Here is a 26,698-nt window from a genome sequence, read left to right on the forward strand (position 1 = left end):
AAAATGTACATGCTGCAATTAGAGACCACAAGTAACTATGCCACAAAGAACAACCATGATTCATCCATTAATGGCGTGATAGTAGCAAATTTGGTTGCAGCTATTGCAAATTTGCGCTTGTTTTCTCACAATTTGGTGAAACAGAGTATTCAGGTCTGGGCTGTAGGATACACACAAAGCTCTGGTGAACCCCACAAAAAGGCAGAACAGTCACAGAACTAACTAAGTGCAACTAAGCAAAGCCATTAAAAGACAACAACTTGATTATGATATATATGATTGATTAACTTGATATATATATATATATATATATATATATATTTATTAACCAGACTTAGCAGCCCATACATTTATTTTTTGTATCAACAAATAAAATATTCACAGACACTGTGATATTAACATATGAATAGCATTAGGCCTATGTGTACTATAAAAGTCATACAAATAAAAACATCAAGCTCTGCACAGAAAAATGAATAAAAAATAAATGGTTAATGAATACAAAAGTGAACACGTAGGCTAACGTAACAACAAGTGAGTAACCTATACATTTCTCTCTTTCGTTGGCCGGTGGGATGGTACTAGGGTTAGGGTTAGGCTAACTTGGAGCCTTTGGAGCCTGTGTTCAACTTTTTTCAAATGAAAAAGAGAAAAAAAAGCCAGGGACATGTAGGCTACACTAAAATATTATTTATTGATTCAGATTTAGATTCAGAGAACTTTATTGATCCCACGTGAGGCAATTCATTTGTAGCAGACGCATCCCAAGCATCAACCACAACAACTTACAGTTTCCTATGTTATGCACAGTCCAGTAAAGCAGACCACTAGGTCACTGAAGGGCCCAAGTTTAAAAAACATATAGATGAAAATAATAAAAAAAAAAGTAAAAAAATATTGTTACATCCAATATTATAAGAATGTGTAGCCTGTTATTTTTGTTTTTTTATTCATGGAGAAAGTATTTTGAGTATTTTAAATACAAGATTACTCCACTCAAAAGTATTTTGTTACAAATTACATTTGCTTTTTATCGGCCTTATCAAATACAAATTACAAAATACTCATGTAATTGAAATGCGTATTTTAAATACAAGTAATAGAAAAACTGCCCATCCCTGCCCAGGTCCATGGTGAGTTCAGGGACACCAGAGATAATGAAGGCAGATTACCCCAGTCCGAGCTGCCAAGGTGCGTCAGGTGCCATCAGAGTCTCAGGACATTCCTTCAGAGATGTCTTTGAGATGGCGAAGGTGTCAACCTTGACAACATCCCCGTGAAGGACATCAGGTTTCTTTGAAAAGTCTTTGAAGGGGGCGTGGTGCTTATTCTGGCTCCAAATGGCATCACTGCGTCCATAGCGGCGGTGTGTTACTCAGAAATAACAGATTCTCTCACTCTCAGTCCTTTATCAGATTCCCAGTGATGATGCTTTCATGATGTTTTATAAAGTTTTTTTTATGACCCATGTGGGGTTTTTTTATGTGTTAACAGTTGATGTGTTTGTGATACTCGTTTAGGCTGATTTGTCCAAGGCAAATTCCCCTCAGAGTTTAAATGTTTAATTTGTTCATTCATTCATTAACTAGAATCAGTCGTTCATCAGAGCCGTGTCATGAGCAGCAGCAGAACATGTGAGATCATATCATTCATCACAGATCAGCAGACACTGTCTCTTCCCTGTATGACTCACTCTGCCTGAAACTCTGGACTCAATAAACGACTGTGATGTGTTTACCTTAAAGCAGGTGTGCTGATAAAATGACATGATGATTAATTGACGAGCCATAAAGTGGAAGCAACATTTAAAAATACAGAAACAGATATTGTCTTACAGGGTTCTTCAAACTAACTTCTCCATCTCCACAACTTCGCCACCAGGTGTGTTATTTAATTAACAGCATGTTATGCATGTGACCCACCATGGGAGATTTAAAAAGTAGCTGTTAGCAGTTAGAAGCTAACTCAAAGGAGCCCAGTCTCACCCCAAAGTTGTTGAAATCTGGCACTTGGGCAGTGACTTGTGGCGTCAGAAACCAACGAAAAAGGTGTCAATGTCGGCATTATACACGGCCGGTTGCCGTTATAGTTTAACAACCTCCACCTCCCTGGCACACTGGACCATAATGCAGCCCTTCCAAAGCTGAGTTATTAATCAGACGACCAACACTTCCCGCTCCACATCTCCCCCCTCCACAGCTCCATAGGGACAAAGTTTAACTCCTGGTGGAGGAGGTGTGTTGTATATATAAACCTGTGTGACCTCTCAGAGGAGCTGGTTGAAGTTTTAATTCCACAGGTGGACTCGCTCTCACCAGCGTCAGCTGACAGTTTCTTAAAAACTGAACGTTCTGCTGCAGGTTTGGGGAAATCATTGACCAACCTGGAAACAAGGAGCTGCTGAGTGACCACACAGGGAAACACCACTAACATGTTTTATAGTTGAAGGGAATATTGTAAAAGGGAGCAGAACATGTGTGCTGGTTGTTATACAAATCGGTTACGAATGTTGACATTTACATGGCAGTAAATTCAAATCCAGAGGTGCATCATGAGGTCTTTTACTTAAAGGTGCAGTGTGGAGGATTCAGAGGGATATATCAGCTGCATGAATGGAATATAGTATTAATAACTATGTTTTTATTAGTTCATTTATTATGTTTTTACTTGTTTAAAGCACTGTTTCAGGATTTTTTTATGTCATCATCTAAATGCCAGTGTCACAGTGTTAACATACTTTGAGTTCACTGCCAAAAACAGTGGAGTGAATCTTTTTCTTTTCTGCATTTCATACATAAATCAGGTATAGCTTACTGTATTTATTGAGCTTTTCTGGGGTTATATACGCTCACATCAAGCAGTTAAAATGCAGTAATTTAAGAAGCGTGTTAACTGTTTGTGACTGTGCTTTAGTACATGCCCTCAGTCCTCAGTTTTGATGTATTCATGCAGGTCCTCTCTCCATGCCTCTAAATGTGGGCGGGGCTGTTGTCACTCACTACTCCTTTTTTGTGCCCCTGAGTTGTTGTTTTTTCCATGTTCAGGATCATTACTCACCTGCCAACCAGCTTCACCTGCACACCACGGACCCTGGACCCCAATTATTCCTGTTCCTTGTGACAATAAGGCTTCTTTCATCCTCCCCATCCTGTGTCCTGCACTTGGGTTTCCCTCGTGTTCGTAACAGTATCGTGAATCTCTGCACATTCCTACACAAACTACCACTTCTGAAAATTGCACAGCTTTTTATATTCCTTCAGATCCATTGTAAAAATTCACTTGCTGATACTTGCTTTTATTTTTTAATGTCATGCACTCTCATTATGTTATGCACCAATTTCCCAAAGCACATTCCTTCTTTGTGAAAAAACTTAATTAGCAATAAACTGGATTCTGATCTTAAAAAGGAGGTTTATATTGTTTATTGTAGATTATATATATATATATATATATATATATATACAGTACAGGCCAAAAGTTTGGACACACCTTCTCATTCAATGCGTTTTCTTTATTTTCATGACTATTTACATTGTAGATTCTCACTGAAGGCATCAAAACTATGAATGAACACATGTGGAGTTATGTACTTAACAAAAAAGGTGAAATAACTGAAAACATGTTTTATATTCTAGTTTCTTCAAAATAGCCACCCTTTGCTCTGATTACTGCTTTGCACACTCTTGGCATTCTCTCCATGAGCTTCAAGAGGTAGTCACCTGAAATGGTTTCCACTTCACAGGTGTGCCTTATCAGGGTTAATTAGTGGAATTTCTTGCTTTATCAATGGGGTTGGGACCATCAGTTGTGTTGTGCAGAAGTCAGGTTAATACACAGCCGACAGCCCTATTGGACAACTGTTAAAATTCATATTATGGCAAGAACCAATCAGCTAACTAAAGAAAAACGAGTGGCCATCATTACTTTAAGAAATGAAGGTCAGTCAGTCCGGAAAATTGCAAAAACTTTAAATGTGTCCCCAAGTGGAGTCGCAAAAACCATCAAGCGCTACAACGAAACTGGCACACATGAGGACCGACCCAGGAAAGGAAGACCAAGAGTCATCTCTGCTTCTGAGGATAAGTTCATCCGAGTCACCAGCCTCAGAAATCGCAAGTTAACAGCAGCTCAGATCAGAGACCAGATGAATGCCACACAGAGTTCTAGCAGCAGACCCATCTCTAGAACAACTGTTAAGAGGAGACTGCGCCAATCAGGCCTTCATGGTCAAATAGCTGCTAGGAAACCACTGCTAAGGAGAGGCAACAAGCAGAAGAGATTTGTTTGGGCCAAGAAACACAAGGAATGGACATTAGACCAGTGGAAATCTGTGCTTTGGTCTGATGAGTCCAAATTTGAGATCTTTGGTTCCAACCGCCGTGTCTTTGTGAGACGCAGAAAAGGTGAACGGATGGACTCCACATGCCTGGTTCCCACTGTGAAGCATGGAGGAGGAGGTGTGATGGTGTGGGGGTGTTTTGCTGGTGACACTGTTGGGGATTTATTCAAAATTGAAGGCACACTGAACCAGCATGGCTACCACAGCATCCTGCAGCAACATGCCATCCCATCCGGTTTGCGTTTAGTTGGACGATCATTTATTTTCAACAGGACAATGACCCCAAACACACCTCCAGGCTGTGTAAGGGCTATTTGACCAAGAAGGAGAGTGATGGAGTGCTGCGGCAGATGACCTGGCCTCCACAGTCACCGGACCTGAACCCAATCCAGATGGTTTGGGGTGAGCTGGACCGCAGAGTGAAGGCAAAGGGGCCAACAAGTGCTAAACACCTCTGGGAACTCCTTCAAGACTGTTGGAAAACCATTTCAGGTGACTACCTCTTGAAGCTCATGGAGAGAATGCCAAGAGTGTGCAAAGCAGTAATCAGAGCAAAGGGTGGCTATTTTGAAGAAACTAGAATATAAAACATGTTTTCAGTTATTTCACCTTTTTTTGTTAAGTACATAACTCCACATGTGTTCATTCATAGTTTTGATGCCTTCAGTGAGAATCTACAATGTAAATAGTCATGAAAATAAAGAAAACGCATTGAATGAGAAGGTGTGTCCAAACTTTTGGCCTGTACTGTATATATCCATACAAGCTTCTGTTGACAGATTTTCTGTTGGGGACGGACAAAGCAGTGCAGAGATTAAGTCCAGCAAGTTTGTGTTATTTGTCTAAGCAGGTTCTGTGTGTTTGTAGGTCTGACAGTGATAACAGAGGTGGGTGGAGGCCGGCGGTGTGTAAACGCTGCTTTCAGACACGTGACCAGAGCTAAACAAGTCTTTGTTACGTGATCATCCATGTCCTGTTCAGACCAACAGTCGGGTTTGAACCAGGGAACAGTTCCAGACCCTGAAACATCTCATCCTGTAATCAGTCAACCTCAACAATGGCCCCAGTTATATATTAGGTGTTTGCTTTGTGACACAGCGACTCTGATGATTAAATAACTTAAAGTTTATCTTAATACAGTACTGACACGCCCATATGTACACTGAAGGCGTTATTTGAAGCTGCTGTCGTTCCTCTTGTCCACAGCGACTCTAAATATTTGTCTTTCTAAAATGAGTTAAATGTCAGTGATGGGAAACCAAATCAAAATACCCTTGTGACTACCCCCTGGTGGCTGTGGCTCAGAAGGTAGAGCGGGTTGTCCAACTATCGGACTTATCAAGAAGAGAGTCTGAAAAAGAGTCTGACAATAAATGAAATATAAACATGTCACCAGCATTAAGGCCCATTTATGCTCAGCATTAAATACGGATCCGGATACGGACGGAGCCTTCTGTCCGTGCTCTGCATTCATTTCGTCCGTATTTCTGCACATTTCCATAAAGCTTATGGATACAGGCCAAACGGAGCAGTACCACCGGGAACCGGCTCCAGTTCGGCTAAACTATCGGCTAAGCAACATTTTCTCTCCATCTCTGAAACACTTCGCTGATATTGACGTGTGTTTTATTTAGTTTATTTTCAGACTTTCTTTCAGACTCTTTTTTAAAAGTCTGTCTTCCTTTTTGGGTTGCTTTGCAGTGTAGGCAGTTGTTGTCAATGCTGGAACAGAAACTTTCTCCACAATGTGCACGCACTTCTACATTTGTAGAGGAAACGTCCTCTGGCTGAAACAACCTGTGATTGTCCAAAGTCTTTCATCACGAACTAGATTTTCTGAAACCAGAGCCAAGAGGAGGTGCTGAAGTCTAGAAGTCTTTAGCACAAAACAAAGTCTTTTGTCCCTGAACACCTACGTCGATATCACTTTCAGATCTATTCAAGACCTGTTTGGACAGAAGGAGCATTCACAGCCACAGATAATCCCTGTGATACAGATAAACATTACTCTTAAGACCTGAAACCTGTTCTGTGATGAAGAGTGTTCATATTTTATTATGTATGGTCTTTATGTGAGATGTGGTAGACCACCTCAAAGGCAGAAAAACATCCCTCCAAGAAACCTGAGTACTTAAAAACGGTCCGGTCCATCCAGACCAGAGCAAGAATATGGAAGCCCCAAAGGGACATACAGTAGGTAATAAATATGTAAATGAATTAATGTGCATTAAAAACTGAAAAACAAATACATCAATTTAAATTTTGCCAAAAAAGAATAAATATACAGACAATGAATGAAGAATATTTTCATCATCTTTTTCTGTATTTACTGACTTTCACATTTATTAATGTTCAGATGTTCAGAGGGCCGAGTGGACCCCTGCAGACATGAGCAGCACGCTGACTACAATCCCATCACTTTAACTCCTATAACTCAAAATTTAATCTCACTGTGAATTTTTATTTGTCATAACATTTTATCCATTTTTTGCATAAATGAGCTCCAGTGCGTTAAAAAAAACAGGGGTACATTTTTCTTTCTTTTTCTTTGTATAAAAAGTTTTGTCAGTGTCTTATTTCATCCCATTCCACTCCATCCCATCCCATCCCTTTCCATTTTATCCCATTCTATCCCATCCCATTCTATCCCTTTCCATTTTATCCCATCCTATCCCATCCCATTACATCCCTTTCCATTTTTCCCATCCCATCCTATCCCATCCCATCCCGTCCTATCCCATTACATCCATTTCCATTTTATCCCATCCTATCCCATCCCATTCCACTCCATCCCATTCTATCCTATCCTATCCCATTACATCCCATCCTATCCTATCCCATTACATCCCTTTCCATTTTTCCCATCCCGTCCTATCCCATTACATCCCATCCTATCCTATCCCATTACATCCCTTTCCATTTTTCCCATCCCATCCTATCCCATTACATCCCATCCTATCCCATCCCATTCCACTCCATCCCATTCTATCCCATTACATCCATTTCCATTTTTCCCATCCCATCCTATCCCATCCCATTACATCCCTTTCCATTTTTCCCATCCCATCCTATCCCATCCCATTACATCCCTTTCCATTTTTCCCATCCCATCCTATCCCATCCCATTACATCCCTTTCCATTTTTCCCATCCCGTCCTATCCCATCCCATTACATCCCTTTCCATTTTTCCCATCCCATCCTATCCCATCCCATCCCGTCCTATCCCATTACATCCATTTCCATTTTATCCCATCCTATCCCATCCCATTCCACTCCATCCCATTCTATCCTATCCTATCCCATTACATCCCATCCTATCCTATCCCATTACATCCCTTTCCATTTTTCCCATCCCGTCCTATCCCATTACATCCCATCCTATCCTATCCCATTACATCCCTTTCCATTTTTCCCATCCCATCCTATCCCATTACATCCCATCCTATCCCATCCCATTCCACTCCATCCCATTCTATCCCATTACATCCATTTCCATTTTTCCCATCCCATCCTATCCCATCCCATTACATCCCTTTCCATTTTTCCCATCCCATCCTATCCCATCCCATCCCATCCCGTCCTATCCCATTACATCCATTTCCATTTTATCCCATCCTATCCCATCCCATTCCACTCCATCCCATTCTATCCTATCCTATCCCATTACATCCCTTTCCATTTTTCCCATCCCGTCCTATCCCATTACATCCCATCCTATCCTATCCCATTACATCCCTTTCCATTTTTCCCATCCCATCCTATCCCATTACATCCCATCCTATCCCATCCCATTCCACTCCATCCCATTCTATCCCATTACATCCATTTCCATTTTTCCCATCCCATCCTATCCCATCCCATTACATCCCTTTCCATTTTTCCCATCCCGTCCTATCCCATCCCATTACATCCCTTTCCATTTTTCCCATCCCATCCTATCCCATCCCATCCCGTCCTATCCCATTACATCCATTTCCATTTTATCCCATCCTATCCCATCCCATTCCACTCCATCCCATTCTATCCTATCCTATCCCATTACATCCCTTTCCATTTTTCCCATCCCATCCTATCCCATTACATTCCTTTCCATTTTATCCCATCCCGTCCTATCCCATTACATCCCATCCGATTCCATCTTCCCATCCATGTTTTCGGGTTGTGCGTAACGACGCATGGGAGCGTGACGCACGGCGTACGCGGCGTACCGCGTCATATCTTCCAACACATCCGCCGCTTCCTGGCCGGCCCAGGCAGGCGCCTCAGGCCCCGTTCCAACTCTGAACCGCTATCCGCTCATCATCATCAGTCACCGGTGAAGACACACCGAGTCCTCCGCCCCCGGTCCGTGAGGAGCTGCCGCCGCCGGTATGAGTGGATGAAGCGGCTGAGATCAGCAGAGAGGTCCCGGGACTCGGTGCTCGGTGAGTGTTTGTTCAGGAGGGAACCGTTGGTTTGTTTTGTCTCCACAATGAATCACAGTCAGCTGTTTGTCCCGGTGTCTCAGGACAACATTTAAACTGTTGACTGTTGTTTCTTCCGGTGTTTAAATACATGTTAGATCAGTCCCGTTAATCCGGGGATCACATGGAGGTTTAGAGGATCTGACTTTGTGTTGGGATCTTTGTTCCTGTGGAGTTCAGACATCATGGACTGTTTCCTGTTTGTTCATCTCCATAGACACGTTCTCTCACATGTTCCTGACCTGCTGCCATTCACTTGACCTCATTACAGCAGCGGTGACTGACAGCAGATCAGTTTCTCCTCTGTCACACACCAGAGACAATGAGCAGCAACTAAACACATTTACTAAGTGCTGTGCTTAAAGGAACAGTGTGGAGGCTTTAGTGGCAAGTAGAGGTGAGGATTGTAGACTGCAACCAGCTGAAACTTCTCCCACTTAGAATTCCTTCACTGCTAACTGTTCAGGATGTTTCTTTAGCAGGAGCCGAATTATCCACAGAGGTCTCTTCCTGTCACAAACAAACAGACCAGCTGATTTAAACCAGTAAAAACACAGAATAAAACAGTTTGACGTTGCAAATCGGTGTTTCTCCAGTGGTGTCTGGCATGTCATTAATCTGGTGAAGCATGTTTTCCTGTTTCCAACATTTTCTCACAAGTGCGATTCAAAACACGAGCGAGTGTTAGTACACGACTGGCTTCCTCAAACAAGACAAATCAGATAAGCTGTGTTTTGACATTATCATGAAAAGAGGCGTTCATGAGGACAGCTATGTGTTCTCTTCCTGGTTTTTGTCACCACGACAACCACAGACACATTCAGCTGAAAGTCGCCAGTCAACATGGTTGCAAGCATGCTTTTTTTTTGATAACTTGAGATCCAGTGTCCAGTTGCACAAAAAAAACAACCTTAAGTTAAGATTATCCTTAAAGTCAAAGGTAATGTTTCCTTAAAATTGATTGCACGAAACACCCTTAAGTCTTCTTCTTAAGGTTTCCATAAAATGCTCACTTAAGTTTTTTTTTTCTCTTTTCTTGGTCTTATTTTAGGAATCACTTAAGTAAGATTACATTGCAGCCTGTTCTGCAGCTGCATCTCTCTCAATCAATACTGGACCAAATGTAAAAAACAGTTGTCCCAGTTAGTCACTGAGACACAAAGCATGGAAAAATAGTAGAGCCCAAACCTGGTTCTTTCGAGATCATCACATAAAATACTGAGCTTGAGCCCAACCAAGCCCAACATCCCCAAAAAGCTCTAGTCAGCTTCTAAGGCCCTGGACACACTGGCTGTGTGGTGGCACAAGCCACGAGCGTCTGCAGTGGAAAATAGACCCGCTCGGTGGATCACTGACTCTCCACACTGTTTTTCCGTGCCAGAGAAACTTCCTGTTGCCTCCGGATGGAAGAACAGAGAGCCGGACTGCTCCCTCTCCATCTCTCTCTGCCTGCAGGAAGTGCTCACTTCTTAATATTATTTATTTATTAAAAAAAAAAAAAAAAACAAACCTGATCCAAACCGTCTGGCTTTTCGGGACCCGTTGGGCTCGGGTTGAGAACTGTAATAAATGAGGTCCAGAATGAAAACTACTGAAGTTTCCCTTTCAGTGTTATACTTAAGAAGAAAAGTTAAAGTGTTTTGTGCAACTGGCTGCTGACGTTCAGGAGGTTTTTACTGGTAGCCGAATTACCCACAGAGGTCTCTTCCTCTCCAAAACAAACAGACCAGCTGATTTAAACCAGTAAAAACACTAAATAAAAATGTTTCATGTTATAAATTACTGTTTTTCTGGGGCTGTTTGGTGTCCTGGAGACGGGCCGCTCACCCTTCCACCTGCTCAACATTTCTCTCTGATGAGATGGGTACAAATTGGAGGTATTTGTAATTTACTTGAGTATTTCCAGGAAAGGCTGAACTATTAGCAACATTTTCTTTGCATCTCTGAAACACTTTGCTGATATTAACATGTTTTATTTCATTTATTGTCAGACTGTCTGTTTGACCAGTCCGTCTAACTTTTTCGGGTTGCTTTGCAGTGTAGTCAGTTGTTGACAATGCTCGAATAGCAACTTCCTCTACAGGATTCTCCTCCATTGAATCAGCCTTTCACTATCTAAATGGAATCACCTCTTTAAAAACCCTTTTTGATCAGCTGGAAAATGCATCGTCACAAAGCTGAAAACAAGCTGTTTTTCTGACTTTTCAGTGATACGTGGTTCTCACAGGACAGACACGCTACAAACATATGATGATCTTATAGAATATGATGCCACGCTTTAGATTAAACTACCCAGCAGTATAAAGAGGAGTTCAAATGAGCTCAACCTTAAAATATAGAGCTGTAAATTGACACATTAATGCAGCACGAATATTCATCCAAAACATGAGATAGAAAAGGGAAACACATTTTACTGCTACATACACACTTTTACTCAAAGTACTTTAAGTACATTTGGCTGATACATGCTTTTAATTCAGTAAAGTTTTGAATGCAGGACTTGAACCTGTAGTAAAGTCTTTTCACAGAGTGGTTTTAGTTCTTTTATGGCAGTAAAGGATCTGCCATTCCTCCACTGGCAGCGAGTGACATCATTCATTTCTCTCTAACACACCACCAACAACAATAATCAGTGTCCATGAATGTGTGTGTTCTGTCCACAGCGTTGGAGCTGGAGGCGTCGGTTGAGGCGGAGCGGCCGTGGTGATGGTGTTGGACTCAGGTGAAGTCTTCATGGATCAGGTTGAGGGTGAAAGTGTCGGGAGCAGCAGGAGCTTGTTGGAGCCAGATGTTCGGGCAGATCGTCCCAAAGTGCCCAGATCGCCGTCCAAAAGGAGCAATGTTGCCAAGAAGGAGAAGGTGTCCCACAACGGACTCCCGGCCCAGACAAACAGCGGCCAGGTAGCACAGAGGAGGACGTCATCATCATCATCATTGTTAAAAAGTGGAGCTGCGCCCAGACCGCCCCTCCGTCGCCCCCTCAGCCTGGAGATGACGCCTCAGCGCCTGCGAGGGTCTCAGGAGCACATGGCCGACAGGCGGATCGTGCAGCCTCCTTGGCGCAGTGGTTCAGCCGCCCCCTCGCCCCCGGCTCGCAGCCTGACCAGCCCCAGCCTGGGCGCAGGCGGCTGGATGCGCCGCAGTGAGAGCACCTGCTCGGTTAATTACTCCCTGGGGATGCGGGCTGGCAAGGGGCAAATGCGACCTGCCACCTCCCTGCCACACATAGCTAAGGGGGTGGGGATGGGGAGCAGGTCGCTGCCGACATCATCCAGGCCGTGTCTGCTCGTCGCCCTCAGGCCTCTGAACCTGGAGCAGGAGAAGCAGACGTTCTTCCAGTCCGACTACAAGTACGAGCCTCAGTTTGAGTACGCACAGCCGGAGCCCAAGAGCGTGTTGGAGAAGTACAAGGAGGGCTCAGGCCTCTTCCTCGAACAGGTATGGTACCAGACATCTACCTGTGAGTTCAGATGATGGTGATGGTGATGATGATGACTTTTTTTTTTTCACTTGCAGGCGGTTGGAATCATGGAGTGCGTCCTGAGGAAGTTTGGCTCCTATGAGAACTTTGAGGAGGTGACAGGCGGCAGCGTCCTCCCTAAAAGTCAAGTCTGGGCTGCTGTACGCAAATATCTGCAGAAAGAAGGCTGCGTCGGGGAGGTGAGTGACATAAAGCACACACAGAGACAAGTCTCAGACAATGGCAGACATTTTGACTCGTCACAGAAAAGCACAGGCGTTACTAATAACATTCAGAAATGACTCAACCTCTGCACCTCCTCTTGGCTCTAGTTTTAGGTTTTAGAAAGTCTAGCCCCTGGCCAGTGGTCAAGAATCCTGCAGAGAAGGTTGATATTTTAGCTTTGGCAACAACTGTCTACACTGTAGAGCAACAGAAGAAAGACGGACTGATCAAAAAGAGTCTGACAATAAACAAACTAAAACATGTGTCAGTATCATCGAAGTGTTTCAGAGATGGAGAGAAAATGTTGCTAACAGTTTAGCCTTCTGCTAACCTGAGCTAAAGGCTCACGACTGCAGCTTCAAGTTCAGATTTATGTGTCATTTAATTCGTGTTCACGTTTATGTAGCTAACGTTAGCGAGAGCCTTGAATCACAGTGCCTTGCTCCCCATCGCCACAGACCACCTCACTGGAAGGAGAGTGGCCACAGCAACCTGAATCGAGCCAGCTCAAAACCAAGTCCCTGCTGGATTAGCAAACTTTCTGTTGCTGCTGTTACATAGGTTAGACCCGGTGCTGCTACGAACCACCAGCCCACTGTGACGACCACCGCTGGGGGGTTTGTGCTGGACGTACTCAAGCTGCAAAAGCTGCCGACTAAGGTCCGACTCCTGAGCTGCTGCCGTTCTCCTCCCGGTGACGCAGTCCACAGCAGCAGGGATGAAGTGAGGAAGCGTGGGGTGGCTAGCAGCTAATTCTTGTCTCATTCGTGGTCTGATAAACAGAGAGAGAGCGGGGTGAGGAGGGGCTGAGAGAATGAGCTATGTGCAACTCTACAATAAAATAAGATTGAATAAATCAGTGTGTAGGAAACACTGGGTCACTGCCTGTGGTCATCTGGTAGTTCTTTTTTGCCTTCTCCAGATTTTTTGCTGACCCCAGCTTTAAATATGTCTAAAAACAAAATCTGTAAAAATGACATAAAATAATGCCGACGGATTTTAGTCTCACTGCCCAATAAGTTAACAAATGGTTTTAAAGTTGGGAATCAACTCTTCAATTATCCATAGTCCATATGATCGTCAGCTGGCACGAGCCTCCTTCAAACAGCACCTAATGTCAAATAACAGGAAAGCTTTATCTGTTCTCATGATAGAGACGTGTACAAAATGATATCTGTAGTCGTTTCCTGTGTCGACTGTTTGTCAGTTTTATCTGCAGCACAGTGAGCGGTTGGCATGTTGATATAAGATAGGAAGGTGCAGTGGATGAAAACGTTCCCTCAGGGCTCTGTAAGGGCGTCTTTGAGAGGCAGTTGATTGTGTTTACCCTCCACCTGCTCCGCCCTGCAGGCGTCTACTGAAGTCACCTGCGTACATTCCCGCAGTGCAGTTTGTCTGACGTTGCGCCACTTGAACATGCACACGTAACCACTAATGCACAAATACAGCACAGCAAACACATTTTAAAGTAGAGCTGAAACAATGAGACGATTAAGCAGCAAAAAAGTCCAAAAATTGCGTCTCCAGCTTCTCATGGTGACGTTCACACGGTGGTGCAGTGGATAGCACTGTCCCCTCACAGCAAGAGGGTTCCTGGTTCAAACCCCAGGGCGGGGGAGCCCTTCTGTGTGGAGTTTGCATGTTCTCCCCGTGTCAGCGTTGGTTTTAGTAGTGGTGTGTCATATCACCTCGTTTACGATAATACTGATCTAATTTTCAATATCACATGAAAAATGTATATCTTGATACTTCAACCTGCCGACATATTGACGTCACACTGTTACCCATGGCAACAACAAGCATGGCTAAAAGTGAAATTATCACCGACTCCTTGGTGGTTCCAAAAAGAGGAGCAGCTTCAGCAGTGTGGAACAAACTGTGGCGTCCTGAATGTTTTACTTCTCTTAGCGCTCAGAGGGAACTCATTCAGCGGCTCCTCTGGCAGCAGCACAGCGTCTCTCCCTCTCCTCTCTCACCGTGTCTGATACGCCCCACCCTTGGGTGGCCCTATGGGGCGAACATAACTTCAACACTGATCCAAAATCACCACATAAACACAAGCAAACCAGACAACAAAGCTCCCAGGCTGAAGAGCAGCAGGACCAGCAGGCCCCACACCAGAGGCCTCTCTCCTCTGCTGCTGCCACAGGAGCTCCTAAACACCTCCTCCATGCCAGGTGTGCTGCACCTCGTTAACTAATGCGGCACACCTGGGCAGGTCTGCAGTGGAGGGAAAAGGGACAGCAGCACAGAGCACACACACACACACACACACACACACACACACACAGAGTGTCCTCAAGTGAAAGGAAATCCCCTGTTGATTTATATAGATATATATAGATCCCAGGGGACATTTGTTTAAATGTGTAATTTGTTGTAGATTTTATTTAGTTTTTACTGAAAATTTGAAGCAAGCTGTAAAACTGGGTCACCTATTTTGTTACAATTCTATCTTCTTAAATCAATAATAAAAATTTTTTTTTTTACTAATTTTTCATATAGTCAAGAATATCGTTATCGCAAAAATACCCTGAAATATCCCGATATTATTTTAGGGCCATATCACCAACCCCATACTAAGTGTATAGTGAAAATGAGTAACAAGATCTTGGGAGTTCAGCAGATTACGTTATTTGTCCTGTTTCACAAACAGATAGAAAGGAAGGGTGAAGTCGTCCTGTCCCACAGCTCCCACCTCTTATTCTCCGAGTGTCAGTTTTTGCCTTCTGGCTCTCGGCTCAGATTTCCCCCGTGACAGAGTAACAGACCCTTTCTCACTGTGTGATGTAAGACCACCGTGTTAGAGCCACGTTGGTCATCTTTTGTCTGGGACAGCCCAATATCACAAAGTGTGTACGAGGTTTAAAATGTAAGTGTGATACCTGAACACACCCTGCTGCACACTGTAAATGTTTTATGTGTATTGTATATGGATTAGATCGGAGTGACAGTTAAATAAATTTGTTCTAAACTGTGTGAAGTGACACAACAACAGTCCCATTAAATCCTCTGCAGTGTGTAAACGTTAAAATTTCCCAAAGGTGGAAACTGTTTGTTCAGTCTCTGTTGAGTCGGATTGAAATGTACAAAGAATAACTGAGAGAATATCAATCAGGATGTCAGAGGAGGAGGATGATGATGATGATGATGATGATGATGATGGTGTCTGTGTCTCCAGGTGGTGGTGCGTCTGTCTGACGAGCTGCTGTCTCAGGCGGTGATGGTGGTGGAGAGCTGTCGTCCCACTCTGACCATCAACCTGGCCGGAGCTCGACAGCACTGGCTGGAGGGGATGCTGCGACATGAGATCGGTACGCTGCAGCTCACACACTCATCAACGCATCAGTAACAAAGTTAATCCATCAACCAACACAGCAGTGTTTCCTCAGTGACTGGATCTGCAGAGTTCAGCAGCATTTTATCAGATCGGAGGCCATTTGGGTTTGTCTTTGGTTCTAAATATGTTGATATGATAAAAGAAACAAAAGAGGAAAAGAAAGGAGAGGAAGAAAATGTGCAGGAGGAACCAAACTAACACTGAAATTAAAGACTTATTCAATAAGTTCCTCAATGCATGAGTTGATGATGTGAATCCATCAGCACACCTTAAATTTCACTGTGACAACTTTGACCATCACTTTAGTTTTTATATGACACACACTTTTAGTAATGACTTTAAAAATATAGATGAATTTGGAGCGGATTATGTGAAGGTCATATATTCTAATCCTCACTTCCTGTGGGCTACAGCAACACTAAACCCCTGAGCTTGCCTGAGAAGGACTAAATGCACAAAGCTGCTATTTTTAAATATCCCATGGAGAGAGACTCTCACTGCAGCCTGTTCTATTTTGTTCTGAAAATGTGGGCGTGCAGCCTCGTTCTGTGGACGATAAACCAGGTGCAGACTTCCATCTGTGTCACCGCTGATGAGGAAATACAGCGAGTGCTGGACGGAGCAGTGAGTGACAACAACCCCGCCCACATTTAAGAGGACTGTCTGAACACACCGAGGGTCTAGGTACCTACGTTCACATTTTACAGAATATTTCACCCACCTGTGCGTCCCTGTGTGTGTAACAAGCAGAGTGTAGGCACGTTGTGAACCCGCCTACGTAGTCACATGTTACCATCTGAATATTGTGCTTTAGACAGCAGGAAAACACTTCACCATTCTCTGACTTTAGACCAGATTTTTATCAGTCAGTCTCTTTCTGCTGCCTTACAAATACAAAAATGTTCCTGACCACACCTCATGTTATGACCTACACACCTGTGGGTGCACAGACGGGCACGAGTACATCTGCCACTTCCACAAAGTTGGCACTGGCTGTGAAAACGACACCTGCGTCAGTCTGAAAGTAGGAATGACAGGTGTGTTGCGCTTTGTGCCAGGTGTAAGATATGACCCAGTGTTTTTATAAATAGCTTGTGAAAACAAGAAATGCTGCGTCTGCTGCTGAGCGATGAATCTTCTTCTGTTCACTCTTTTGTTGAACTACAGAAACACTCACAGTCCTCGAGTGATGTCATCGAGTGATGCTTCTTACACCTCTTGATGATCTTAGGATGTCAACAGAAACAAGCTTATAGAAAATGGTAAATGATGATAAAAACATGAAAAAAAAGTTTAAAAGTTACACTACACTGGGTAAAAGGAGCTACATGTGTATATTTAAAATAAATAAAACAATCAATAAATTAAAAATAAAGACACTGATTTGTGGATAAGGTTTTAAGAAGTGATCCACAGACACAGACTGTGAAAAAAATTTGACCGGCCAGTTCACACCGCTGCACTTTTCGCTTGAATCTTTGGTCTGAGCTGGACGTTACACTCTCTAGATGTCACTGTGATGTTCAGCAGTCTGTGAATGAACTGACTATGACATGGATGCAAAACTTCTGTAGTGGAAAACTTCCCGTTTGACATTCTTCCAGTGTTAGTTCCACATAAACATTTGTTTGTCCCTTCACAGGAAATTCAGTGAACAAATTTAATAACATCTATACAAAGTAAGGCCACGTCTGCAGCTCTGAGAGGCTCAATGTAAAGTAAAGGTCTCAGTGGTAACTGTGCACCATCATTGTTGGAACATGACATCACACGATCTTTTCACATACAGACCCCAGGATCATATGATACTGCAGGTTAGCATGGCGCCTTCTGACACACGATCCAGCTGTGCAGTATGGAGACACTGGACATGTCCCCTCAGAGGGTGGGACGTCTCGTTCCCTCAGTGACTCCTTTGTGTGTTCTCACTTCTTAAATGTGACAAAGACACAAGAGAGTGAACGTTATGTACGTTTAGTGTCCCAGTTTCTCCTGCTGCGGGCCCCTGAGGGAGAATCTTTACGCTGCAACATACAATGATCTTATAGACAATGGTGTGTTTCTAACATGTCAGTGGTTGGTGTTTGTCCCTCTCCTGTTTCAGCGTGATAAAATCCCCTCATGCACAAAGACCAGTCCCTCCAGGATCGTTTTTGTTTTGTTTTGTTTTTAGGATCGTTCATGGCAGTTTTTCTGGGGGGGGAAAAAAAAAAAATCAATGTAAATATATATAATCAGTCTTATTTTCGATGACAAAAGTGAGATGATGACGAGCTACAAATAGATCTTGATAATAAAACCTAAGACGAAATCTATGTTTCATGTTTGTTGACGAGACGTGACGAAAAACGTTAGTGATGGACTGTCGGACATTGAAAGCCATGAGAAGCCGTTCCAAAATATCTTCAAATGCAGCATGAGCGACAGGCTGGTAAACTCCAGTAAATAGTCTGCACCAGGATGTTTCAGCAGCCAGCAGAAACAGTCAGAGCGGAGCAGCGACAGCCGTTAATGCTGGAGAAATGACAGTTTGTAAGTGTGCAGAGATTATTTGTAGTTGTAGAAAGAAAATGTCTAAATTAAATTTTTATAAAACCTGTCACCTTGATTATAATTTATGATCCATGAATTATCCTCACTGGATGAGTTTAAAGATAAAAAACAAAAAAAAAAAAAAAAGATTTTTTTTCGACTGAAACTACCAAGGGTACAAATGACTAAATGTGACTAAAACATTTTCGTCTCAAGACTCAGACTGAATCTAAAATAGCTGTCAATATTAACACTGACAGCAAGTGATTCACAAACATCAAGTTTGCACTTTATTTTGAAGTACAGTGAATTTCCGACACAGAGCTTTTATTTTGAAGTGCCGTTTCCTGCTGTAGAGTGAGTGACTAACAGACAGCTACATGACAGAGACAGCAAACTAGCTCAACAACATGATCCAATGCAAGTATGATGCTGAATGTATTAAACTGTGGGACCTTGATCTAATGACTGAGGAGAAATCTGGACCAGTTGGGGACCAGTGGACTCGTTGTCTGGTAGCCTCCACCACCAGTTAATGTGTGTGTAAATGAATGAGTGTGATCCGTAGTATAAGGCACTCAGAGTGGTCAGAGACTAGAAAAATGGTATATAAACGCATGTCCATCCATTGACACAATGTTTTTTGTGTTCAACCACAAAGTCGTATGTCGTGCACAACAGTTAACCCCTGCTGTCATGCAGAACATCAGAGAATCGCCTCACATGTTACGTCTTTAGCAGAAAGTTAAGTTGGTAAATGTGAGATTTGGGTCACACGTGTCTGCATCTTCATAACCAGAAGGAAAGAAGTGAGCGATGATTTTTGATCCTCACTCCTCAGAGTAGCTCAGAGTAGGATTAAGAGCTTTGAGACTGTCTTCAAAATGAAGCACCAGAACAACTTGTGGTTCAAGCGAAGCTGGAGGAGCGAGGGAGCGATGAAATGACAATAAAGAGACTTGAGATGCACTTGATGTGTCAGCCCTGTGACCGTCTGGTGACCTGTCCAAGGTGTGCTCTGCCTCTCGCCCAGTGTCAGCTGGGATAGGCTCCAGCCCCCCCGCAGCCCGTGGGCGGCTTGGAGCAGTTACAGATAATGAATGAATAGAATAGACGGGAAAATATAAAGTAAAATGATCATAGAAAATCATTTTGATTGATTGATGGTCTCCTCAGGTACACATTACCTGCGCGGGGTAAACAACAACCTGCAGCCGTGGGCGTCCACTGAGGGCAGGAAGCAGTTCGGCCTCAAACCGGCCAATCCCACGGAGGAGGGCCTGGCCAGCCTGCACAGCGTGTTGCTACGGAAACAGCCCTACCTGTGGCGTGCAGCGCTGCTCTACTACACGGTGTACCACGCCACCAGCATGAGCTTCAGCCGGCTCTTCAGCCACATCGCTCGCTTCGTCCAGGACCCGGACGTCCGCTGGGAGTACTGCCTGAGAGCCAAGAGGGGACAGACGGACACCTCACAGCCCGGTGAGCACACACACACACACACACACACACACACACACTGATACACAGATGGCTAACAGAGTCACCTGGATGGTTAGTGGATTCTTTCCAGTTTTTAATGAGAGAAATCTCAGAATTTATGATGCGTAAATATTGTATCTGTACTAACTGCCTTGTCTTTGGGTCGGGCTTGATTAGAGTGTCTCTTTAGGAGAATAAGGACTGTAAATTAAACTACAAACAAAAAAAAAACCTGGATGAGGTTATAAATATTTTCATCAGCTGATCTTTTGTCTGTTATAAAAGTAAAATCAGCAGGTTTTAGTGAGTGAAACAAACTCACACTGTCCTCGTCAGTGATGCCTTTTATTTTGACACTTCCTGTGTGTTGTGTGTTTCTGTCTCAGGCTGCTTCAGTAAAGATCAGGTTTACCTGGACGGGATCCTCCGAATCCTGCGACACCGAAGGAACATCGACTTCAAGATGTTGACCTCTTTGGGAAAGGTCAGTGTGGACTCCTTCAGATCATCATGATGATATGAGCCTTTGTTAGGAGGCGTTTCACAGGTGAACATGAAAATACAAAACCATAAAGTGCAGCAAGAACTTCTGGGAATAGTCAAACATAAAGAACAACATCAGGAGAACGAGATAAATCAGTGCAGTATGAAAAATATCAGAAATAACTGAACCATGTGAAAGTCTCATCTGCTGGTTTAGAAGTGTTTTAAACTAAGCACTGACTCAGAGGAACGTGTCTGGTCTGAGCTCAGTGGGATCACACTGCCCTCTGCAGGCAGGAGCCAATTATCAGACACTGGGCCCCTGGACACAGATATGCAAAAGGCCCCATCACCTCTGCAACACAGGAGCAAGACACAGACTTTATAGTTGTTAGGGTCCAAGCAGCTAAGCTGCCAGGACACTATTGTAATCCTAAATCTTCTTCTTCTTCTTCTTCTTCTTCTTCTTCTGAGGAAATCATACTTCCCATGGGTGAAAACTCACCAAACTTTGCACAAAGGTCCAGTCTCATGCCAGATATCCTCAGCTGTAAACTCAAGCCAATAGTCCTGATGGTGGCGCTCCAGCAAGCGTCTAAAGTTCAAAACTTTGAAAATTCATAACAAATCAACCATACGTGCTACAACTTCACAACTTTCATCAAACTGTAGCCCCAATACTGAAGAAACATTTAAACCTATTAAAAATTATGAAGTTCATCACTGTTTTTTCAAAACTGTAAAACTTCTTAAACCTATCTCCTCCCACAGTTTTTGCTCAATTGACACCAAACTTGCTACAGAGCATCTTCAGACTGTCCTACAAAAACTGTGTTTCTCAGATTTTTGATTTATCAAAAATTGAGCCTGCAGTGCATCAAAATGTTTGACTGTAAACAGTACTGTAAACATATACATGCAAATTCTTGCTAAATAAATCTTCAATGTTCATGAAAAAATGACAGAATTCTAGAGTCATGGTAGATGATGTGTGGCAAATATCAGAATTTTATCTCAAAAACTGAATTTTTGACAGCATTTTGAATTTTGCTCTAATGTGAACAATTGGAGTCAATGTAAAAATGGCAATTTTAAACATCAGTTTTTCACTTATGGAGTAAATCAATCATTGTTACAAACAAATTACCAACATCTCCATGCTGTCTAGATGCAATATGTGTATTTTCAGATTTTTGTTTTGATAACTGATTTTTTTACAATGGTTTGAAATCTGCTTTTCCATGCATGGACGGCTGCTAAACCTGCACGTCTGGCTTAGTCAGTTTGTGAAGCTACACATTAATTGTCACTGACTAATTAGCTCAGTGAGATAGAAATTGATTCTTAGTCTCAGAGGTTGTGAGTTCAAGTCTCAGCTGATGTAAAAGGCAGATTGTGTTGCTAAATTCCTAAATGTCTTCCAATTCTTCTGCTTGTTGCTCAGAATTGCCTAAAAATGCCCGAACCTGACCCATTGCTGCGCAGCAGCTATAATTTAGCTTATTTTTTGTTGTTGAGCATTTCTTTTTTGTTATGTTGTGTGTCTTTGTAGTCGTTTTGTGTCTTTGAGGTCGTTTAGTGTCATTTTTGCAGACGTTTTGTGCCTCGTTGTTGTGCCCCTTTTTGTAGTTAGTTTTTTGTCTCTTTGTAATCGATTTATGTGTCTTTGAGGTCATTTAGTCTTTTTTTGGCCATTTTGTGTTGCTTTGTGCTTGTTGTGCCCCTTTTTTGTCGTCATTTTCTGTGTCTTAAAGATATTGTATTATCTTCTTTGGTTGTTTCGCCCCTTTTTGTAGTTAGTTTTTTGTCTTTTTGTAGTTGTTTTTTGTGTCTTTCAGCTAGTTTATTGTCTTCTGTGGTTGTTTTGTGTCTCTGTAGTTGTTTAGTTTGGTTTTAAAGTAATACTGTAATACCGTGCAGAGGATTGTGGGTCAGAACAGCCAGAAAAGCATGCTGGCTTGCATACTCCAAGATTGGACCTGATGTAGATGTAGTTTTTGGCATATTGCATTTGAATACTAAATCTTTTTCTGACATACTGTAGAGTATGGTGGGACAGGTACTGGAACACACAGAAAGAGTCATTGTGGATTTTGTCACCATCTCTGAACACTGTGGTCACTGTAGGAAGAGATCTTTACAGAGGAATGATGAGTAACTCTCTCAGGGTGCACACAGACAGCAGAAGAAGAAGTAGTATTCAGATCCTTTACTGAAGTTAAAGTTCTAATGCAACAGCCTGTTTTCAGCTTTGTGACTTTTCCAGCTGATCCAGGAGAGTTTTTACAGAGTTAATTTAGCTTAAGAAGGAGGAGAACTTTCTCAGCACATACTGGAACACTGATAATTGTATGAAGGTAAACGTCTGTGTGTCCAGCAGTTGTTTCTGTCCACGGATGCACTCTTTTCTTCTTCAGGTGTCTTTTGAGGACGTGGAGAGGCTGCGTCACTTTGCCGTCCTCCAACGTACCAGAATCCCGCACTTCATGCGTGACCAGGAGCGTTACCTGCAGCACCTGGATCACATCGTCGCCGTCAACGAGCTGGACGATTCAACGCTGCAAGACCTGCTGCCCTGACACCCCCCCCCACCCCCCCCCCCTCCCTGCACCACCTGAACCCAAGAAGAAGAAGAAGAGCTGGAGGTACACAGACTGTAACACGTGGTGCGTTCAATGTCACTTAAAAACATCCAGTATTATCGATGCTTCATTTGAGCGATTCTTTTTTGTAAAACTTGAATGAGACGAACAAAAAGGGACGTACACACTAACACCTCTATCTACATCTTCACTTTCGTCCAATGCATGTCCCTCCTCCTCCTCGCCTTTACTCCTACTATGAAGTTACCTCAATACTGCAACTCTACGATGTAACCAACATTATATATGTCGACTCATACATAATCACTGCGCCTGTACACTGCTAACATGTCTCGTACAGATTCAAACATAATCACATGCTTTATTTATGCAATTATTTAAGTTTTTTACTTTGAGAGAACAAACTGAATGTCTCTGGTTTTAGCTTTATACATTTTTATTTGTGTTTTTATGCCTTAGATTGTTTGCATTTTAAAAAAAAGGACACCAAGGACATTTCAAAAACCCGGGGAAGTCCGAACTGAGACCGAGAATCTTTACGATATCAAGTGCCAGAGGACTCAGTCAAGTATTCAAACGTTCCCCGGGGGGATTTTTTAATTATCAGTGTTATTGAGCAGATAATCAGCTGTGTTGTTTCTGTCTTAACAGTGTCCTTGGTGGTCTTTTCATATCAGTATGCTACTGTGATGTGACCCCGTCCCTGAGCTCCCCCCTCTGCAGAAACCAAACCTGCTTTTGCTGCGTTAAAGGGACACAGTTCAGACGCTTTGGGAAATGTGCTTAGTAGCTTTTGTGCAGGAGGTTAGATGACACGCTCAAATCTGTCTGTTCAGTGTGTGGATTTAGAAAGAGACCTGGATACCACATTGGAGGCGGGGCCCTGGATGTAAAATGGCTTCTGCACTCAGGGGCCCATAGAGCAGGCACACAAGATGCTTCGCTGGCCAAGCAGCGAACCTCCAGTTTAGTGCTCCACTAACTTAAATGGGGTTGAGATGATTTAGACTCCTCTAGACTAAAGAAATGTCATCGGATTGAATGGATCAAATCCCGATAGTGCAACGAGTCACTCTGGGGAGGGATGAGACGCTCAAAAAAATGTATCCACTAATTTACAGACGTCTGGTTCACAGTTTAAATCTGTGGGGAAGAGTCTTTTTGGGCCCCAGGGCATCACGTGACAGAACAGGAAGTGGTAGATACACGTTTTGCATCGATATCATTGGCTCCAAAGTCCAGTGTACTTCCCACGGGCCTGTTTGATGTAGACAACTAGGGATAGACCTATATGGATTTTTTTAGGGCCGATGCCGATACCGATTTTTTTCCATCACCCTTAGCCGATGACCAATTATGGACTGCCGATATTTGGGGCCGATACTGCTTTTGCTCCCTCTATTTACATAAAAAAAATGACACAATGATAACAAATATTACAGGTCTCAAGTTTAAAATAAGAAACATTTATTGAACAGTAAAAAATACTAAAACAAGATGGAAAGTTGAGGTAGAACAGGTAGAATATTATTATTGTTATTATTATACATTCAAATAAAAAAAAGAGTTCAGTGCTCTTAAATCTTCCAGTAATGTCTTTATAAAATAAACAAATATTTAAGCTGAAGCATAAATAAAACAACAACTACTGTACACAGTAGGATTCGCTGCATGTGCGCTGCAGGGTCTTCCGGCAACACAGAGCTGCCCGTGGATGCCTGTCTGTAAATCATGCCAGGGAAAAATAAATCTGCGAACCCATGCACGTATCGGCCGATGCCGATACAAGTAAAAAACTCAAATATCGGCCCGATATATCGGCCGGCCGATGTATCAGTCTATCCTTATAGACAACATCTCTGTCTGAAAAAACAACAGTAGATAGTCGGCTAATACATATTGTAGCGTAGAAACTCTTAACTATGCAGCCAGTGGTGAAGCTACATGTGCATGTACGGGACTCTTACACATTAATCCAGGGAAGTACTGGAAGTGAACAAGTCGCCATTACTGCAGTGATGTCTCATTACAATACGAGAAGCATTTAAATGACAGCTGTCTAAAGACATGCATCATTTTCTGCTTTCTATGTAAAGTAACTTTTGACAAGGATGTCGAGGAGTTTGGGAAGAACCTGTGCAGCTCGCTGTCTGGACAAACTTCAACTGTGAAAAAACTGATAGCAGGGTTGTAGGGCTGTACCCGAATTATATCAGGTTGAATCAGATTTGGCTGTTTAATACGAATACAGTAAACAAGCTAACTGCGCTAACGACGGCGCAGAAATGTGCAACCACATTTTTTGCTGACACTGCAAAGCTGTAAATTCACCACCTCCAAGCAGATGAGAAGATAATCTTATCTAGTTTCTCCTCTTCTGTGCTGCTGCCTGCGTGTCCGCAGCTGTCTGTACCAAAGAGTAGCATCAAAGTCAAGAGTGTTCACTCCGCAGCAAAGTCTGGGGACCAAAACATCCCCATAAGTACGCTAAACAGCACACTGAGTCGCAAAACCAACACACACAAAAAAAACCCGGACTGCTCAACTTAAAGCAAGCTCAGTCGACTGAGGGGTCTCGGATGATTCAAACCTCCAACTTTCAGGGTTCACACACATTTTAACAAAGTCATTTTCAAAAATTTTCCATATTTTGCCCCATTTCCATGACTTGTAGTTTAAACTGTGTCGGTCTGCGTAGGGAAACAGTCGTTTATTATTACACATGCACTTCCAGGGAGAAGTGCATGTGTAGATAAGCAAACTGCTCACACATGCTAACTTTACTCGGCCGTGACATAGTAATTGTGTGTGTGTGGGGGGGGGGGGGGGGGGGGGGGGCATAACTGTCAAAGAGTTTTCACATTTTGGACAGAGCCAGGCTGTTTTCACGTTTCCAATCTTTGTCGTAGCTTCATATGAAAGTCGTGTGGATCTTTTCCTCCGACTCTCTGCCAGAAAGTGAATGAGCTCATTTCCCAAATCGTACAGCTGTTCCTTTAACATGTAGACAAAGTGCCAAAGTGGCGTTTTGAATTCACAGTTGGGCTCTTTGAGGAGCAGCCAGTCGTCGTGGTTCCTCACCCCGACACGAGTCACTGGCTGCGGGGGGAAGCGGGGGTGTTGTGGGCGTGCCTTCGATGGGTGTAGAGCTCATCTGCTGTAGCTAGCCGTGTGTTTGTAGGCTGCTTTTTACTGTGTTTGACACTTAAACTTCAGATGTCAGCGGGGGCATTCATTTTGGTCCAAGCCGTCTGTGAGCAGAGCGAACGGCTGAACGTCACCACTAGTTCCAGTTTTTAACTTACAACAAAAACCACTTGACCAAAATGTGAATTCAGTGATGCATTTTAAATACTTGAGATTTGAAGATTAATGTGTAATTGAAGTGAACTCTGCTGTGTTTACAGTCTCAGCCATTTGGTGAGCAGATAAAGGTTTTAAATTTGAGCAGGTGGTCGTCTGCTGACCTCAAACCTTCGGCCTAGATTCACCTAAACGAATGCACCTATTTGTAACGCACGAATGTTGCACAAGTGTTTTATGTTCTGGAAAACACCTTGAAGTTCCAGTTTATTTATTAAAAAGTACACACACTTACTGAGCTCTGTGGTCTGTTTCATGAAGCACCAGAACAAACACTGCAGACAAACCCCAAGGAATACTTCACCCGAATATAATATACATATGTGTCAAGTTACTCGTCGCGTCTTACTGTGAATTGGTGAAGAAAACTTTGTTTTTCTCTCATGTCTTCACAGTGAACGGAGAAT

General features: G+C 43.0%; 2 protein-coding genes across 2 annotated transcripts in view; both read left to right on the forward strand.

Moving 5' to 3' along the window:
* The window catches only part of LOC117259205 (interleukin-25-like), a 30,071-nt gene extending 26,697 nt beyond the window's left edge, over window positions 1-3,374 (forward strand). The window contains exon 5 of the transcript XR_013492455.1: window positions 3,045-3,374. The gene's annotated coding sequence lies outside the window, so the exon portion shown is untranslated. The remainder of the gene's footprint in view (window positions 1-3,044) is intronic.
* A 5,160-nt stretch (window positions 3,375-8,534) lies between these two features.
* kiaa0895l lies at window positions 8,535-26,529 on the forward strand. Its single transcript, XM_033640741.2, has 7 exons — window positions 8,535-8,764; window positions 11,467-12,241; window positions 12,320-12,463; window positions 15,670-15,802; window positions 19,537-19,842; window positions 20,229-20,326; window positions 22,743-26,529. The coding sequence occupies exons 2-7, from the start codon at window positions 11,510-11,512 to the stop codon at window positions 22,902-22,904; spliced, it is 1,575 nt and encodes a 524-aa protein (XP_033496632.1). The 5' UTR covers window positions 8,535-8,764; window positions 11,467-11,509; the 3' UTR covers window positions 22,905-26,529.
* The last annotated feature ends 169 nt before the right edge of the window (window positions 26,530-26,698 follow it).

Source organism: Epinephelus lanceolatus, chromosome 2 (assembly GCF_041903045.1).
Source record: "Epinephelus lanceolatus isolate andai-2023 chromosome 2, ASM4190304v1, whole genome shotgun sequence".
NCBI lineage: Eukaryota > Metazoa > Chordata > Actinopteri > Perciformes > Serranidae > Epinephelus > Epinephelus lanceolatus.

Coding starts and splice junctions, on each gene's coding strand:
- kiaa0895l (XM_033640741.2), top strand. CDS start 11,510: ATGGTGTTGGACTCAGGTGAAGTCTTCATGGATCAGGTTGAGGGTGAA. Junction 19,843..20,228: donor GACGGACACCTCACAGCCCG/GTGAGCACACAC, acceptor TTTCTGTCTCAG/GCTGCTTCAGTAAAGATCAG. Junction 20,327..22,742: donor TGTTGACCTCTTTGGGAAAG/GTCAGTGTGGAC, acceptor TTTCTTCTTCAG/GTGTCTTTTGAGGACGTGGA.